The sequence below is a fragment of the Cottoperca gobio genome, chromosome 19, assembly GCF_900634415.1.
Source record: "Cottoperca gobio chromosome 19, fCotGob3.1, whole genome shotgun sequence".
Classification (NCBI taxonomy): Eukaryota; Metazoa; Chordata; class Actinopteri; order Perciformes; family Bovichtidae; genus Cottoperca; species Cottoperca gobio.
The window spans coordinates 6,122,171-6,142,022 of NC_041373.1; the positions used below are offsets into that span (position 1 = coordinate 6,122,171).

The following is a 19,852-nucleotide window of genomic DNA, read 5'->3' on the forward strand; positions in this document are numbered from 1 at the left end:
AATAAATGCTTGTTATCCCAAACAAACTTTTAATTTTGATACAGAATGTTCTCCCTTTGAAGTATTTTCCTTCTGTTTTAAAAAAATCCATGTATATATAATAAATTGTTCTAAATATGAATGTTTTTGAATCACGTAACAACCTTCTTTTCTATATTCACTTCCATTAATAGTCTCACCAAAGTCCCCTTGCATAATGTGACAAGAGGAATCTTTTACAACACATGGGGTGGTTCCCAGTGACCTTTTCACCTCAAAATACCTCCAGGGGCTCTAAACATGACAACAAACTCCAGGGAGCCAGGTCTCACCCTTGATTTGTTACCCAAATTCTGCTGGAGACAGCTGAAACAGGTTGCAATGACATAATTTTACATAATTTGAGCATTTACTTTTTAATAAACAACCACATTTTCCTAAGTTGACAGTGCATAACATTTAAGTGCTCATTGTGGCTGCACCTAAGATAAACGTTTGCTGGAGCTGACCACCTAGTTTCATCTGATGGTGAAGGGGCAGCAGTTTCAATATTTGCACTGGGTGTTAGGCTTGCACACACAGTTTCTGGGCCAGCAGCACTGGCCTGTTGGTGCCCTTTTTCCTAAAGCTGAGGTTCACACGGAGTTCAGGCACAAATGAATGCAGTCAATCTGTCAAGACACCAGAGTGGCTCTAAGAAGTCAACTCGAGGGCCTCTCATACTTTAGGTTTTTGCAGGTATTGCTTTTAATATTTACACTAAAGAGATTAAAGGCCATTTAGTTAATGTTCTGGTTTATGCAAACTAAAAACTGTTATAAGTTTAGGGCCTCTGAAAAAAGAAAGACGCTTCTAGAAAAAAGAAAACAGCAATCATTTCAAATATATCCGCACAAGTATGCAGTTCTCCCACAACTATATTAAAAATTAATACAGTTCCACAAAGAGAAGTTACAGTTGAAATACCATACAGCCCATTACTGTAAATTAGAAAAAGGCTGAGAGGTTTTGTTGTCATGCATTTCTTTAAAAGCCCAAAGCTTCCAGAAGAGTCGCAAGGCCAAGGTGACAATCGATATGGTGAATAGTGACAGATTCAACAACAAAAAAAGAGCACGGTGCAGAAAACAAGTGTGGGACTTCATTCCAGAGGTGTGATCCCTGCCATCTCTGTAGGTAATACCTCAGCGCTCCCAGCGGGCTCTCCATCTGGAGGTGTCAGAGTCGGTGCTGCAGCCAACACCACAGAGACAGATGTTCAAGCTGGGGGAAGAGGAGGAGGATGTTTTTCACCTTCGGATCAGCGTAGCTCTCTCTGCCTTCTGCCAGAGAATGTAGGGCAAGGAGGAGAGAGTGGTTAATGAACACTGAGGGACAACAAGGAAGATCATTTATGGTCACAAAAATATAAAAAAACTCTGCAGCACGAACACCCGAGTGCACAAACACGAGGTCTTTTAATACATACAACATCTTCCTCCTCAGATATCTTACACATCTTTAGCTGGCCAGCCTCCCTCAGCACTTTGTTTGAGGTCAACCCAGTGCTGTTTGTACCCCATGCTGCTGGCAGTTGTTGCAGGCTCTTTTACAAGTCTATTGCCATGCTCACTTCCTTGGTTTTCTACCAGTTCCTCTGTCGCATGTCACTCTGCAGGGTACCTGGGCTTCAAAGGGAAACTAGATACAGTATTCATGGGATAACGGTGGGGTTGGTCATCTAAGAGATACCGCAGAGGAGTCATTTTTATAACTAGTTATCAAACACAGCGATATTTATCTATCACATAAACTGCACACACTTTAGTACGCTGACAAGATGCAGAGATACATTAAATAGAGCTTCTGTTGAAGTGCAAGAAACAGAACAATATTGACAATATTCTGATATATTTATAAAAACATATCAGACCATTTCAGTGACAGAATAAAGTCATATTTCCATTATTGTCCTAGGTGTTTAATTATCAAGTTGGAGAAAGGAATTCAATGGCTGACCAAAGAAATACTGCAAGAAGCAACAAACGATTATCTTCGTTATCAATTAATTTGTAGATTATTATCTCGATAAAATCGTTTGGTCTGTAAAATACCAGAAATGAGTATAAAATGCCCGTCACAATTTCCAACAGTGACCAACAGCCCACAATCCAAAGATATTCAATTTACTATAATGTAAAACAATTAGCTGAAGCTGGAACCATCAAATGTTTGGCAATTTTGCTTCAACAATTTAATAGTTAATCTAAATAGTTGCCCATTTATTTTCTGATGAATTGACTTATTGTAGCAGCTCTAAGAAGTAAAAACTGAACATAAAATCAGACAGTTTATATATTATATGGGAAGTATCCTACACACTCAACCCCAACGATTACATGACATTGTTCAAGGTGCAAACATCAATGGGTTAAAATGCATTTAGATGTCCTACCACTTTATATTATTAATAATTGTAATGAAAACTATTCTATTTTAGCACTTCTTAAGAATTTGACAAAGTGTTGGAAATTAGAAGAAACTAAGAAATCATGAACAGCCCCATATTTGATTTTTACCAATATTAATTTAATTTCCACATTTCTTCCACTGTTGAAGCCTTGTAGAGAAATGCTGCCTGGTTATGAATGGCACACTCTCTTCTTCCTTTGTTATGGCACTGAGGCTCTTTTTAGCCCAGGCTGGGAGATTCTTGACAACCATCCCCCATCCGAGTCAGGCTCTATTGGATCTGGTAGCGCCAGCCGACCTGAAGCCCCAGCCTTCTGGGTCTCCCCTGCGACTGCATCCTTTCCCCACTCCATCAGCATAGTAACTGAGAAAGACAAGTGACTTGGCCAGGGTTAACGTCTTAATACTCCCTAGGATTGCCTCCAGGATCCAAATGGCTACCCCTAATAGTTTTCCTCCTCCGTGTGCCTGTCAGACCGCCATCACTATATGCCGTAAGAAAAACAAGACTAGCTGAGAGGCAGCGTAACGAAGCAGCACAATGAAATAATGAGGGGTGGTGAGGAAGAATAGAGCACGAATGAAAGGTTTGGTTTAAAGAAACAGGTCGGGGAGCGATGCTCGCTGCCCACACAGTGATGTCTCCCCTGCATGGATACTTTGCATGGGGTGGCTGTACACTTGAAATTAAACTGGCTTCTTCCTTTTAGAGCCCAGGAGGGGGAAAACCAGAACTCAATCAGTGTCACGTCACATGGTTCAAAGCGGCCAATTCGATGCTGCCAGAAGGCTGAGAAATGCAAGGTGACAGTTCATTTTACCAGTGACAGTGTGTCGGTCTCGCTTGCTGGTTCCCCAGTCAATTCCCAGCGAGCAGTGAAGGTTGAGCGTTGCTGGAGACAGACAGCAGCCCCCTCCCCTCCCTCCCTCCTCGTCCTCACCACTCTCTCATCGACCCTGCTCTGCTTTGTATTCCAATTAACTGGACAGAGGGAGAGGCGGCAGTGTGCAGGATCACAAGCATCTCCTGGCGTCCTACCAGTCTCTCAATCCCACTGCTATCAATAGTGCTGTGCTTCCCTTTTCTCCTTCCTTTTCCTTCCCTTTCCTGTCTCCTCGGCTCATGACAAGGGCCAGTTGTTCCAGAGGGATAATTCATAGATTCTTCTTTAACAACTGCCTCTAGGGACAATGTCTTGGTAATGAAAAAGAGGTCCCTCTCATGCATTCATATATCACATGTAATAGAGGTATGCAATCACTCAGTCGAGTCAACGCACTGCGAGCTGTAACTGCTCTCCTTAACAGACACCTCAAATAATGCTGAATTAATATTTTGAAATGGCTCATATATCCTAACATAATACAATTTGAATCATTTTCTATTCAATGCTCTCAGGGCTAACATTGATTTGAGTTGAGGTAACCCCTCCGAGTCAGTCAATATGAAGGCTGACTGAAGGTTGTAGATTTAGCGCAACACATTTGCTCTTCTGTCTTTGGTGTCCTCAATCTATCATCACTTTTTTCCTTCGCTGCCACCAAAAGCCCCCCTACACTGACAATGGGTGGGTTGGGAATACAATGATTCTGAGGAAATCCGAAAAGTAAACTACCTCTTTTTATCTCCTCGAAGCAACACAAACATTTACAACAGACCCTTAAGAATCAGGCCAAACACTATTTTTTTTATATTATCAAGGGTTTGAATAAGCTGTGACATGTTTAAATTAGAGCCACATTTGATCGTCAACTTGAGGATATTTGCTGTTGGAAAAGGTGACGTATTCTTACAAAGTGATTTATGCCAAGGTAAAAGAATGGTAATAGGATAATCTGCAGTTTGAGTCAAGCAACAAAAATCATTGCAGGCTTTCAACATCCCCTCTTCTCTGAATACGAACCTTAGCCATCAGGAAGAAGACTTTGTGTGCCAAAGTGCAAATCAAACCGCTTGAAGCCATTGTTTGTTTCAGCCTCCATCAAGCTGCTGAACTCTAATGATAAATCTGGATCTAAATACACAAGCATTTTAGCACTTTGCACGTTAATGCTAAAGGCTCTTTTTGTAAGCCACCGTGTTGTCAATGTCAAATGTATAGTCTCTTGTGTTTTAAGATGTTTTCATGTTGATTTTGTGATATTCTTTATGTAAAGCAACAGACTGTAGCACAGTGCCCAAAAGAAATCTCCCATCGGAAGAAGTTTACTCTACTCAGCTCTACTTAAGTCCTTCTTTTATGACATTTAAGCTTTTTTACAGAATTGTAGACACAAATTCCTTACTTTAAGCAAAAACATGCCCCGCATGGGTGCTTCACTATTTGTCCCTTTGGACTGCAAAAGAGTTTCTGCCTATCTTGAGAATGCAATTTGGTGTGTGTGTGTGTGCGTGTGCGTGTGTTTGCAGGACAGGATACACACACTCAAACACATACACACACCCTTCATGCCCTGAGGATCCTCCTGACTCTCTCCTGGCTCTATCAGATCAGAGAAACCCGCTGTCCCTCCCCACACTGCAATGCAAATGAAAAGGAATGCACTGATAAAAGGCCAGATCCTAAAGATGAGAGGGCAGAAGGAGGATAGAGGCAGCGAATGCTAAAGGGGGGAGAAGCCTCTTGGGGAGATGAGAGGTGGCGGATGAGTCAGTGTTGGTAGTAGCGGGAGATCATAGCCTTGCTCCCCCTCAGCTGCGTTTGATACAGGGCTTTTGTCGCTCTTTCAGCGGTGCATTGTTGGGTGGTGTAATCCCCGTCGGATTACAAAGAGCTTCCCTTTTCATATGGGGCTGACCCAGCAGGCAGGTGGCTGGGGCTCTGTGGAGCTGTCAAGGGGAGGGAACCTCTTTTCCAGGGGAGGGGACCCCAGTTCCTCTTACCTTCACAGGGGCTTTTTGCTGGGAGGCCAGTCAGGCGCAGGTCAGCGTGGGGACAATTCTGACATGGGATTCAACTCGCTCTGACCCCGTGGCTTCCTGTAGAGAAGTGACAGCGAAGGAGACCATCATGAAATATCAAGCATATAAAAATAAAATACTGAAGATTATTCAAATATGACTGAAATGAAATTGCTCCTACTACTGTAGCTTTTTGTGCCCAAAGAATATATGTTGTGTATGATAAGAAAGAATTCCACAACATTTGTTCTGATTGGTGTACTACTGTTCTTTCCTAAAATATAATGATATATATATATATATATATATATATATATATATATATATATATATATATATATATATAAACACCATGTGCCCAAAGACTAAATAAAGTATGATAAGAAAAACTCACCTTTCAGCCAAAGGATTGATGGATTTTATAAATCTCTTCAGAACCCTTCCATCAAAAGGAAATTAAAAATGTCAGTTGCGGGCACAAACTGGTTATGTTTCTAATTTTCTGTGTAAAATAAAAATTAGAAAAAGTTTTGTTTACATTTTTTAACTCAAAGCTTAATGTATCCATGCACACAGCTTTTTATTTTATTGCAATTTAGATGTGCTTCAAAATGTTGCATAAGAACCTATTTTTGTTAAAATACTCAGGCTTGTAAGTCTGTGGAATAGCAATTAATGTTGTGTATGTGTGTGTGATGTTACTTAGGATATGAAATAATTATCTTGTGAGCTTCAATACACATTAGTCCAACATAGCCTTGACTGATATCCGGTGCATTCTGTCGATGTGAGCAGTGTCTGATTGAGCTTTGGTTCCTTGATGGCTTTCCTTGTAGTGTTTCAGTAATACAGGATCAATAATGCGATAGTCAGACCCACCACTATTTCTATTAGTATTACTACTATTGCCAATTCCTCCTCTAAAGCTCAGTCCAGTCCATTCCATTGCTGTTCACCCTCTCTGGTAATATAAACCATTCATCCATGCCCTGTCAGATATAGTGAAGGACCAATTTAGTGATTCTGCATTCACATGTTGTCAGAAATACCCTAATTAGTGTTCAATCTTAAATCAAAGACCAATTAAAGTGGTGATTACTTGTAATTTAAACAGTGAATGTGAAAATTTCTGATACCCAATTTGACAACATGTGCTATTTAGCTATTTATTTATCTGGTTTAGTAATTAGGCTGCAGCTGATATATATTTTATTGTTGTATGGCTTTGCTTAAACACCAGGTCAGTCCCTGAAGATGTGTATTTTTGTATCTTTAAGCACAGGGCAGCTATGTGCAGTTGGCTTTCTATTATCCGACTCTATTATGGTATCATTTCAGAGAAACGTCCCTTTAATGTGAATCCAAAACAACTTTAATTTAAAATGTCTCACCTTCTAAAATGGTACTAGAGCGCAGCATAGGATACACACCTAAAGTTTTTAAAGTCGTGGAAAAACATAAAAAAAACAAAAACAAACCGAAGAAGAACCGAAGTTTATCTACACATTTTAAAACATGGTCGGAATGTACCTCAATTCTGATTTACGATTTTAGAATATGAGCATTGAATGCAACGCCCGCACAAAAGTCGTGAAAAAACGTATTTAGCGAGTTTACAATACATTCAAGTGAAACCACTTTAAAATGTTTTCCACTTTTACTGTAACGATAAAATATACGAACTTACTCTGAATTAATGCTGTTAGAGGAGAAACGTCAGCTGCTACAAAGCCCAGGTAACTTGAACAAGCTAACTAAACGGTCTCTAACCACGAGAAAAGATCACGTTAGCGGACAGTACAAACCTGCTAGCTACAAGTTAGCTTAACGCAAAGCCTTTACACTTTGTCTGAATTGCAGACAGGTACAGGAAACCTACAAAGTGACTTAATAAAAAGAGGATACAAAAATGTAATGTAAAATCCTTTTTCTAAAATAAGAAAAAATAACGCTAAATTACATTTACAGGCGAACGACCAAAGCTAATTGGCAAGATAGTACCAGCACGACAGCTCCACTCAACACTAACGCTAACTTGCTGTGACTTCAGATATCGGATTTCACCAGGTTAGTCTGACGACCTCGAGAGAGAGAATATATATATATATATATATATATATATATATATATATATATATATATATATATATATATATATATATATATATATATGGTACAACAACGCTAGGCCTTTTAGCGGAGCAGTTTTACTTTTTACTCCAATAACGTTGTTAATACAATACAAATCAACTAGCTACTACATTATGTATATCACCATTTTTATAGGTTAAGCTACCCGCTGTATAAAGTGATTATAATGAGCTCCACATTTATCAGCTGCAACATTAAAGTGATGAACACATTAATGAATTGATACTTTTAGATTTGTAGTAGCCTACTTCTTCCACTACTGATAATAGCTAACCAATATGAGGGACATTTTAAGGGCTTGTTAAATATTACTTTTAATACTTTGAGACAACTTTTAGTAGAATGAAATGGCTGTATTTGTGGCTCTATGAATAATGGTGAAATACTACTAATATATGTATCCGAAACACCAATAGGCTCATTTGTCTCGCCACACAACTACATACTGTATAAACTGACCTCACTGAAACATTACGTTGTAACGGGTATAAGAGCCTTAAATATTGGAGGCAGAAAGGACAGTTTACTCTATTGCTTAATGTTAAAGTCATGCTAAATGATTTCTCCAATACACCAGTGTCCAGTATGCTGGAATAATATTTAGATATTATTTCAACAGCTTTTATGTTTGAAATCGTATTTATTTTTTCCAATTTAAAATCACTTAAGGGGCGGTCCTTTTTTGCTATAGTAGTATTTTCCCCCCAATATAATGTGGTACTTTATTGATCCCTGTGGTGAAATTGTATATTTAGTTGTCCTTCTTTGCAGGGGAGGTGAGGCTGCAAAAGATCAGCAACAGAGCAGCATATCTGGAGCTGGCTGGCGAGGATTCACTGTCTTGCTCAAGGATACTTCAACAGTTCAGATGCTTGCCAACCTGGACATGTGAGCCCAGGTCATTTGGTTGAAGGTATGACCAATGTGATTTTTGCATTATTAACAGCACTATTAAATGTAACAGGACATGGAAAATGGTGACACAGGGATTAGAGAAGCAACAATTAATTAATTGGCAATTCATTTTTTTGCTGTTTGCTGTTCTTCAGCCTCTTAAGTTTCTCATTTTGTGATTCAGATCTTTATCAGCAGGCAGTTTTGCTAGGCTTCAATGCTGCTAAACATATCCAATGTACAGGATCACGGTCCCTACTCAGGCTTTTTTTTTGCCAATATTATTGTAAGTCAGAGTGTGGGGTTTTCTCAGTGTTAGTCAACCTTGTCATGAGCCTCGACCAGAAACCAGAGTGCAGAGGAAGTTGTCAGTTATGCACCTGCTCCACCCCATTTTGTGCAAATCTAGATGCATGCACGGAAGTTAGGTTTCAGAACGAAGAAGAGGACACAGGTGGTTAGATGCTTGTCTGACATGGAGCTGTAACATTATAACATAGACTGTTGTGGGTTTAAAACCAAGGTTTGAAGGCAGAAAAAATCTAAAAAGTCAGCATACCAAAGTGTCTGAAGTTGGACAGGTGAAAGCCAGGGATGGGGACAATCCCGAATGAAATTAGGAGGCTTTTGGATGGTAATGGCTTTATTTTTTACCGTTAATAATGCTTTTTTCAGTTTTATCTTTCAAGGAATATTGTTTAAACAGGCATGCTTATCACATCAAAATTACATTTAAAATGTACAAATGATTTGATTCTACTGGTTGTGAACACACAGACAGTTAAGCGAACCAAACCTAAAGAAATATCGTGTCACATCTTTCTTTTCGTTCGTACATTTTTTGCTCAAAGATTTCTCGCTCCTGCTGTTACCCTTAGTTGTACAAACAACAAGAGCAAACAACTAGAACATAAGAAACATAGCTGTAAAGTATTTTACTACATTTGCATGTATTGCCAGGCCAGCAAACAGGGCCTTTAGAAGAACAACATTTGCATAATGCCAGTTCGTTTGTGTAACATGAGAGAACATGAAGAAATTGAATCAGATAAGTGATGTAGGCCAACCTGTTTTACAAACATGGGTCTTGCTTTACTGGGTAAAATTACTACGACAAAAAAATTAAGTTTGCAGTTCAATACCACGGTAAAATAATAACCATAACTACTTCCTTTCTGTCGTATCCCTTTATGTTAATATCTTACCTCTTTTTCTTTGGATTTATTTTTCACAGGTCAAGCCACACAAAAAAGTAGTTTAATGTTTTTAGTCCCTGAAGAAGCATTGTAAGGGTAAAACTGTAAATACGTGAGTCACCAGTCATCATTATAGAAACAAACAACAAATTCAAAAAGGCTGGAATATTTTAAATGCTCTATTTTCACGTATTTGTATCAGTGAGACTTTACCAATGTGAGTTTCCATTGAGTACAGGCAGCGGACATTAAAACATCCAGCTATACTGTTTGTAACCTGAGAAGAATTAAACATGTGGATTAAAGGTGCAATGTGAAGATGTGGCCAGAATTTAAACATTAACTAACATGCAACAGAATGTGAAGAGGTTACAGTTCTGACATATGTCAAAGAAGTCTATGTATTGTGTTGCAGAGATATCTATGGAAATGAGCATGCTAAACAGCTAGCCCCGGCCCGTCCTGTCTTTTAATACCACATGTACCTTTAGAGGCATGGTTCCTCTGTGTTTTGATAGTTTGTTTATTGGATAAAATCCAAAATGGCAGAAACAAGAAAGCTACTTGTATTTTAGTTTCGTCCTCCCGACCGCCTGGAAACTACTTTGCTGACAGGAGAACAGGCATCAGCTCCGGTAGACAAACCTTCAGTTAGCTGTTGTAGCAACTCAAATTCAGCCAGCACAAACCCCAGCACCAAGGCTCTGATCCTGGGGGACTGCCCCGACTAACAGCCTGATCAGCACCAGCCTGCTGGGACTCCCTGAGCCGGGGTTTGTGCTGGCTGAATTTGAGTTGCTACAGCCGCTAATTGAAGGCCCGTCTCCCGGAGCTGCCCCATGCTCTCCTCCTGTCGAATTAGTCTCCTGACCATGGCTGGAAGACGAAACAAAAACAGTTGTTTTCTCGTTTCTGCCACTTGGCGTCTAATGAACAAACTAAATAATGCTAACATAACCTACAGGCCGACGCCAAACGTGAAGATTATATGATAGCAGCGTTATTTTGACCGACTCCCAGAATTTCAGCAATTTGGTAGAATTTAGCATTTACGTGCCCTGCTGTTAGTTAGTAGTTGGCTTTTCTTTTCCTCTTTTTTATAATAACTGATGACTGAATTTAGATTGTATGGATCCAGTAGAGGAGGTGAAATGCTGCCACCTATTTGTCTTGAGCATTAGGCCAGGTATTACACATTGCAGAGTGACTTGAGAAAGTGAGGATCTTTTTAGACTTTTATTTTGAGTTTTATACTTTGATGAGGGTTTTATTTCTCACAAACATTATAAACTTTATCATATACATTAACATTCAGTGTTTAAACCCTTCAGAATTGTGCCCTTTAAAATACACGTCACAAATACCATGTATACAGTGTTTTTCTGTTCTCTTCAGACTGTGAGATATTTGTATCAGAGATCCTTCAAGACAGCGACCTGAGTAAAGAAACCGAAGAGACACGGAATATCCTACTGAACAACTTCAGGGTCGTCCATGTGAGGTAGGTTTTTACCTCTAGGATCAGCATTAAATCAGTGTTTAGCAAGCTTTACCAGTCAAGTGTCACAATGTAATTTCATGCCATCATTATCTAACTTTTGCTGTGAATACCACACAAGAACCTTAATTGTTGCTGTAATTGCTGTAAACACAGTTTTCTAAATTACATTTGAAGGAACTCATTTAGTTTAATGGTGTCACCTTCAAGACTTCATGCTCCCCCTTATTTATTGTTATTAAAAGTTTTTAAAGATATCATAGATATTATATTTATATTATATATATATAATATTTATGATATCGGCTTTGATCAGGATAATTTATTCTTAATATGATATAATTTACAAGCATGATGAACAGTTTATGAACCCCCCAAAAAATGGAAAGTCTTGTATGAAGTGCGATAGTTTACTCCGGAAACGGCACCTCTGGTGTTGCCTGCACTGCACAATAAGAGACGCTGGAACAGACAACATGTGGTTTTGTGGTTTTCTGCTTCAAAATGAAGCAATGCTGAAGCTGAGTTGAAAGTACAGAGAGCATGCAATTCAGTGCAAATATTTGATGTTCTATTTTATTTTAAGATATATGCTTATTCTGATTTTACAGATATCCTCAAGAATTCCCCTTCCCCCCATGTAAGTAAAATGACCCTGAATCTCTTTCATCAAAGTATCACATATTGCCGTATCTACACCGAGTTGTTTCAGCTGTGTTTGTATATCTATGTGCGTGTATGATTACATATTCTGATAGAATAAAGTGCACAAACAAAGCTTTATGGTGCATTCACATGCTCATAGGATGGTCCCATATTCAGAGTTGGGAAGTTGTTCTTCCGACTTCTGTGTGTTTGTGAATTTTAAGTCTTAATGTGGAAACAACATGGACGCTACAAAGAAAATGTGTTGTATTTTATTGCTCAGAGCGTTTAAACAACACGTTGATAGCTGTTTGTATTGTGTTTAAATTGTATTAGTGATTTTACCTTGTTATCAGGGTTAATACTAATAAATAAAGTTTTTTAACTAATCTAGGTCACTCTGTACAGCAACTAACGGTTACATTTACTTTAGTCCGGAATGTTTCTGCGTAGTATAATGTCAATTTTCTACTATGGACTATTATTCCAAATGCACATGAATGCAGCATTATCATGCACTACTGAAAGTTAAATCCTTTAAGTATTCTCTTACTTAACCCACTCACTCAAATATGTTTTACAAATCTCTATTCCACACATTTTCACAAACTCTCACACACACTCAGCGGACTTAAGAGACGAAGACGGTTCCGATGACAACCGTTCCAGTCTGGGTCGCTCTGCCCCATCAGACGACGCCTCAGTAGCCTCTGACTACCAGGATGATGGAACCCCTGAATGTGAGTTAACAATAGCCCTGATTCTGATTCCCTGTAAGTGTGTGTGTAAATGTTTGTGTGTGTGCTTAGGATATTTGCACAGTGCAGGGATCTGAGCTCAAAAGAGGCCGAATTCTAACTGGATGTCTACGTGCGGCAAAGCGGCACTCATGGCTTTTCCATCAAAACATCAAATGAAAAAAAAGACAATGATTTTATATTTGAGCAGCAGACTTTAATCCAGATTATATATATCATACCATTTACTTTAACCAGGGACAATGGAGTGAAATTTTAACCCTAATAGTTGAACGCACATGTCTATATTATCTGTGTGAATGTGCTGAAAGGCTACAGTGTACAAGGAATTCTGCACCAACAAAGGAAAAGGTAAAAAGGAGGAGTCACAAGAGACAATGCGGTATTCCTCGGAGAAAACTAAACAAAGTGCAGTTTTAACAAGCAACTCTCGCCATCCTCACTGGCTCACCTACACCTCGCCACAGGAAGCACAGTTGAACCCTTCTGCTGTATATTGTTTCTCACCCTCTTAATTGGAAAAAACAGACCACATATGTGAAATCCCCCCCTCCCTCGTGACGACTCCTCCTGGCCAGTGTGCAGGTAGGCTGTTCTGATGTTGGAGGAAAAGGGGGCTAGTGAGTTCACACAGGCCTGATCGGGGACCTAGAGCTCCCTCCAGTGGTGGATCCTCAGCTCCTGATATGTCCCCTTGAGCTGTATGTGTGGACTGTGGGAGGCATGGAGGCGGCCCACACAGAGAGGAGGCTTTGTAGCTGCAGGCTAATGCAATGATTGATTGACCCCGAGCCCCTCTATTCTTTCACAACCGGGTTTGAAATACAACACTGTACCTGAGGGGCCATGTGTGTTCCATCCCTCTCTCCCTTTATCAATCTTTCTCTCTATCTTCCCGTCTCTTGGACTTGCCCTCCCTCCCGCTCAGACTTTTTGTATTTCTGACTCTATGCGCCAGCTAATAGCCCTTGACGTGACATACCCGCAGGTGGGCATTATTGATTCGGTTGCCTCAGGTGCCCATCTATACTCTGTGCTTTCTCTTTCAGCTCCTTTCCTGAGGTGAAGCTGGAACCATGTGGAATTTCCCAATAAGAAACAAGAACATGTTGCCACCATTTGCAGTCGTTTAGTGATACCGATAGTTAATGCCAGCTGGATGTAGTCAAAACGACTTAATGAACTCTTCCGTCCTCTGCCGCCTTTCTCTGCAACTTTGGAAAAATAGAATAAACAAATCACGGCAGATGGTGTGAAGAGAGACCACAAGACAATGATAATTCATTTTTTTGAATTGTTTATTTCAGAATAAACAAGCCGAGATTTCCTTGGGGAAACAAACAAAATCCAACAATAAAATGCCTTAAAAAATGTCCCTTAAGGCTATAACAATAACGCGCCCAACTACAAACTACGCCGTCTGTTACTGTGGATGTGATAGTTGTTAAAGCTTGAACATTGTGTCACGCCATTGTTGGTGTTAAATGTGAGAAATAGCCAATTATGCGGCACTACCAGAATCTATTTTTTTTTCTTTCATTTGCATTTTGCTTTGAATATCGAATGTCCCTTGACACTAAACAACTTTTAAAAAAACACACACACAATGCATTGTTGGATCAATAATCATAACATTTGATTCTGTAAGACAAATTTACACCTCACAGCTTCTGTGTCTTTTTATTGCTGCGACCGTGTTAGCGTAGTGAATGGCCTGTGTCCTCACTAAAAGGGCATGTGGAGTTCATAGTTCATTCTCTGTTCACTGCCAGTTGAAAGAAATGGCTCACACTTTTCTGCTGGGCGGTCTGTTTCAATGGAAGAGGGAGTGTTTGTGGAAAATAATGGCATGACCACCTAATGAAATCAGGGGCATTTTCTGGAGGAACAATCATCCATGGTGAAGATTTGAATTTTTCTTTTATTCATTTTAATGAAAAAATCAGCGCCTTTGTTGCTAAAATGAATGGTGATTTTTGTGATGTAGAGAATGGCATTTGGCTTTAAGGAGAAGGTAGAAAATAGATTTTTTTCTCTTAATTGTATCATTTTATTTGAGGCTACTGTACACAATAGAGACTTTGTGACTTGGAGAATGTATTATCCGTGGTAATCGACTGCCTGACTTCGCTGCTCTCTGTTCCCTAACCAGAGAGTGAGTGAGTGTGAAGTCGATGGCTGCTTTTACACGCAGGAGGAGCCTGTGCCGTTTGATTAGATGCGGTGGCCTGTTGTCTTCAGCGGACTGGGTGACACCAGATTTGTAATGGCTGACAGGAACAGATGGAGCCTCCATTGTTAGCCCGGGTGTCTGCATGGTAATGTGAACTGAGATTCACCCGCCGACCGCACCGGTGACCTGACTGCGCCTGCCGCCTCACCCCAGCCTTGTCTGCCCTCTCTCTCTCTCTCTCTCTCTCTCTCTCTCTCTCTCTCTCTCTCTCTCTCTCTCTCTCTCTCTTCATTGCACACTCTGCCATTCCAATACATTTTGCATCATGAACAAATAAATGCACACAATTTCAATGTCTCACACACACACACACACACACACACACACACACACACACACACACACACACACACACACACACCCCAGGAGACAGCCCAAGATGTGGGGCTTTTAGCCCCGTCATGCTGTTTGCAGGTCAAGTTTACGAAGTCGAAATGGCCTGTTTGTTTTTCTCTGATTGGGGGAGCACCGCTGGGCGCTCTGGGATGTTTGTAAGGAAGCTGCAGCGATGACAGAGTACCGCAGAAAGAGCTTTGTTTCAAGAGGCTTGCAAAAGAAATCTCCCTTTTCTTCTTTGTGATCGTCATAATTGTATTATGATGCACCACATATCCTCTATTTGCTCATGTGTGGATGTAGAATTTATAAAAAAAACTTAGATGCCATGTGCATATTTCTTTTTCTGCCATACTCATATCAGGTCACCTTATCTGTTTGTGTAATTTACTGTATATATATATATATATATATATATATATATATATATATATAATCCATGTATTATCTAATCCTTTGCATTAATAAGAAGTGTCCTGGAGATAATCTAACTTGTTTTATTGGCAGGTAGGAACGATTATTTTGATTATTGCTTCGATTAATCAATTCATCATTTGTCTATAAAATGTCACAGCTCCCTGAAGGTCAAGGTGATTTCCTCACGTTGCTTGGTTTTCAGCCAATCATTTGCAGTTTACTGTCACATTGGACAAAGATATATTCTTATATATTCTTACATTTGAGAAGCTAAAACAAGGGAATGTTTGGCATTTTTGTTTGACCCAAATGATTAATCAATTATCAAAACAGTTGCTGATTAATTTCTGACCATTAATCAATTAATAAAGGCAGGTGTGTTCTGTTCTGTTGTGGCCCATTTAAAGAATGCAGGAATGTGACTCTTGTCAGTGATTACTGAGCCGACCCAATTTCCCAAACCAATTACTTGCAATAGAATGCGGTAGGATAACCAATTTGAATTTATGTCTCGCTGTTGCATATTTCTCATTTGAAAATGACGAGCCAATGCACAGTAACAACATTATTACACAGTGCTGGTAAATAGAATATTAAATCTAAATTTTGTCATTTTGGCTGAAGCTTGAAAAACCTGTATAAAGTGAAGTGCTTTTGAGGGTGCATGCCCGGGTCTCTTGGCTGGCGAAATAGGAAAGAAATGTTGCCAGCTGACGGATTGATGCTCCATTAGAGGGTTAATCAGCAATGTGTAGAGTGCCAACTGGCCCCTTGTCTGTGTTTGAAGGCAAATTAAGTCACGGAGAAAGAGCAAGTTTGTGGGAGCTTCACGGAGGAAGAAAATACATTAAAAGGACAAGAATGTTGAAAAATGGCTTAGTAGTATCTGTCCCAGTTTTTCTCATTTGTATGCAGCACCTTGACAGTATTTTGGTTCTGCAAAAATGATCTCCTTGCTGGTTTGTTGGCCTGTGGTCATGCTGTCTGCCTACATACTGAACTCTTGACCTTTGGTCTCTTCCTTGACCAACCTGTGACCTGTCTGCACTCAGTCCAGAGTCGTGTGAAGGATTGGCCTTCACAGAACGCCCATCAGTCATGAAGTTTCTTTGGAGTTTCTCTGATAACCATCTACTGTATCTATCCGTCAGAATGTCTGCCTGGAGATTAATTCTTCACGGCATTCATCGGTGTATGGATTTTGTGACATTTGGATAGCGGCAGCTCGTTTGCCAGCAAGAGAGGAATATGTTAATGACCTCTAGTCTTCCTCATTCTCTTTCGCTCTCCTTTCCTTTCCTCTCTCAGTCGCAGCCTGTGTGCTTTTCTGGAAACACACACACGCACACATTACGAGGCAGGAGCAGGCTCTGTGCATCGCTGCGACTGCTTGCCACCAGGGTTCAAAAGTTCACACTATTCCCCTAGGGCTACTGTGCTGCTGCTGCAGATGCTGATAGTCTTTTCTTTCTCTCTCTTTCCCTGCTGCCATTCTCTCCCTCTCTCTCTCCCTCGCTGTTTACACTATTAATCTTGTACACTCTCTCTCACACACTCACTCACACTGCCTGGCAAGAAGAGAGCGGCTTGAAGGGGGGATTTGGACGTATTTAACCGAAGGGCATCCATCACTCTCATCTCCGGCTTCACCCCCACCAAAAGCCACACTGTGTAGTTTTGCATCCTCCCGGTCTGTAAGCCTTCTGACGCAGCTCTCCCCTCATTTGCTTTGTTTTATTGTTGCATAGCATATAATTACATCCCTCCGTTGCCTCTGGTATAGCGTCGTGTTGAAACCCAGGGAAAACAGGCGAAGGTAAATGTGCAGCAGTCCATCTGTAAAGAGGCACATAGGCAGAATGCAAAGTGGGAAGCTGGGGCAGGGTGGCTCCTAATCTCCCCCAGAGCTGTCAATGTCACAGACAAATAGCAAAACTATCAGATGCGGCGGGTTCACCCAGAGGTTAGCATTCCCAGGTACCTCCTGCATTCACTCCCTCTCTTTCTCCCCTTGCCTTGCAAATGAGAATTTGATTTTGCCCTCCGCTGGAATCCATTTCTGGAGATGAATGAAGTTTCAATGCCAAGCCCAGGTGGCCCCGCTGATTTCTTAGGGAAATAAATGGAGACGGGAGAGATGTGTTGGCCTGTACACAGACAGTGACACGACGACTCCCAATGCCTCTGGGATCCCTCTGTTTAATTGTTGCTGTAATGTAGCACTTTAAGGCCATTAACATGCCCTTGTGGAGTTATTCGAGGATGTTGAGGATGCATACCTCTTTACACTGGGATCTCCGCTCGGCTGGAAGAAGTCAGCACTGTGTGTGTGCCAAGTGGGACAGGACTGCCGTGAGCTTGTATGCTGTTGTCCTTTTCTACAATAGAAATGTTTACTATTGATTCATTGTGGCCTATGTTGTTGAATGGCTTATCTCAAAGAAAATGGAATTAGAACCAGTCGATTGGGAAAACATCTTTATAGTAAAATAACTAGTTCCTCCTTGGCAGTATACAACTGTAATTAGTTGTATTTAAACAAAACAATTATGCAATTAGATATTTAACTTCAAAATGTAATTTCCTAACAGCACTGATTGCAGTTAAAGGGACAACTTAAAAAAAACAGGCTTAAATAAACATGGTTATATTATTGATTTTTAAATTTAGTAGGTCAGGCCATTTTGCTTAATTTAATATATTCATTATTTAATATGTTCACTGATTATAACAATTAATGCAAACTTTATAATAACAAGTACTGAGAAAAAACATGAATTAAATAATGATCGTGACCCTGCTATTTTATATTGCGTTATATTTTTCTATGAGTTTGTATTTTGTCATAAAATCAGTTTTAAATGACTTCTTCGACAGTTAATGTCATAGAGGTTGATTTAAACATTTTCTCAGAATGAAACACTGCAAAACAAAATGTTGTTCCCCCTCATTTACATATTTATGTTCAAACAAATAAAAACGATGTGATCAAAATCCTTTTAACCTTATAAAACATGTTGAATGTTGGAAAAAACATCTTTTTTTTTCTCACAATTATTATTTTACTTGCCTATAAATATAAACCGTCTATATAAATTCTAAGCAAGTTATATACTGGTACAATACTTAGAGGAAATCAAACAAAAAAGAATTACAACACATTGTAATTTGTTTCAAAAAAGGCTAAATTAAATAATTATTCAGCCATTACTTTTCTTTTTTTATAATATAAAAGACTGAATAAAATATTGTCAATATATCACAGTATGAATAAAATTTAGGACACAGAATAAAAAAAAAAGAAGCCAAATTTGAAAACGTGGCGAAATAAATACTAATATTATTATCTTATTAATTTGAACTGTTGTTTTTATTATGTTATTTATAGTTATCTATACGAATCGTAATAAGTATATAAAATCAATAATATAATTATTTAAATAAATATTCTTATTTTAAGTGAAACCACCTGCTTCAGATTTAAGCAAGAGTTGTGTGAGCGTTTGGCCTTTTTTTCCTTGACAGAATAATGTTTCTGTAACACCTGTTGCCTATTGGACTTGCTGGTGATTTATGAAAGGAGTCAATGAATAATAGCATCATATAAATGTTTATTGGCATAATATGTAAAAGCAGTGACTATAAAATAAGACCAATTATATAAAAAAGTAATAAGCATGAGATATTGCTCAGAAAGCACAATGCAATAACGCGGTCCTCCCCAACATTCTTACTTACCATTATTGCTAAAATTAAATTTAAAGCATTTTAGTGGAAATAACAGAAGCCTTTTAAAGTTGCAATAACTGTATATTCAGAGAGTGAGTGTGTCGATTTTCTCTGAGTGTTTTTCCCTCCAGGCTCTGTCGTAGATTGTGTTATATCCTGTTTTTATCACAGATATGCAGGCTCTCCTGTGGGCCCGAACTCCTCCATTGTTGGTATTTATATTCTTACTACTGTTTCTTTTCTTTTTTTGTCTCTGTCAGTGAAGCAGCTGAAAACCATCCCCAGCGATTAGAGGATCATTGTATCTGCAGTTAAGCATTTGAATAGTGGTAGTAAATCTAGAAAAGGGAAATTCAGGGTCGCTGTATACCCTCCTTATGGCTGCCCAGGGGGAAGCCGATGTCACATAGTAAATTTAGCCCCTTAGTGTCTTTACAGTAGCCGGCCTGTGATGTTTGAATGTAGGAATAGAGCCGAACGGATCCTCGAATGACTTGACATCTAATCTTGCGTAGAAGAACAGAACTTTATTTATTCTTTCTTCCAAATTGCATCAAGTGTAACGGACTAAGTCCGTCAATAAAAGAGAGAAACACCAGATATCTCTGCACTGCATTAAAGTTGCAATATGACTGAATTTCCAGAATCCAAACCTGTTATATC

The 19,852-nt window shown here is 39.4% G+C and overlaps 1 protein-coding gene across 2 annotated transcripts in view; it reads left to right on the forward strand.

The window, feature by feature from the left end:
- The first annotated feature begins 8,826 nt into the window (after positions 1-8,826).
- The window catches only part of skap1 (src kinase associated phosphoprotein 1), a 33,075-nt gene continuing 22,049 nt past the window's right edge, over positions 8,827-19,852 (forward strand). For both annotated transcript variants that reach the window (XM_029456595.1, XM_029456596.1), the window contains exons 1-4: positions 8,827-9,011; positions 10,969-11,074; positions 11,683-11,711; positions 12,343-12,456. In XM_029456595.1, coding sequence (XP_029312455.1) covers positions 8,972-9,011; positions 10,969-11,074; positions 11,683-11,711; positions 12,343-12,456 — 289 coding nt within the window. In that variant the 5' untranslated portion in view covers positions 8,827-8,971. The remainder of the gene's footprint in view (positions 9,012-10,968; positions 11,075-11,682; positions 11,712-12,342; positions 12,457-19,852) is intronic.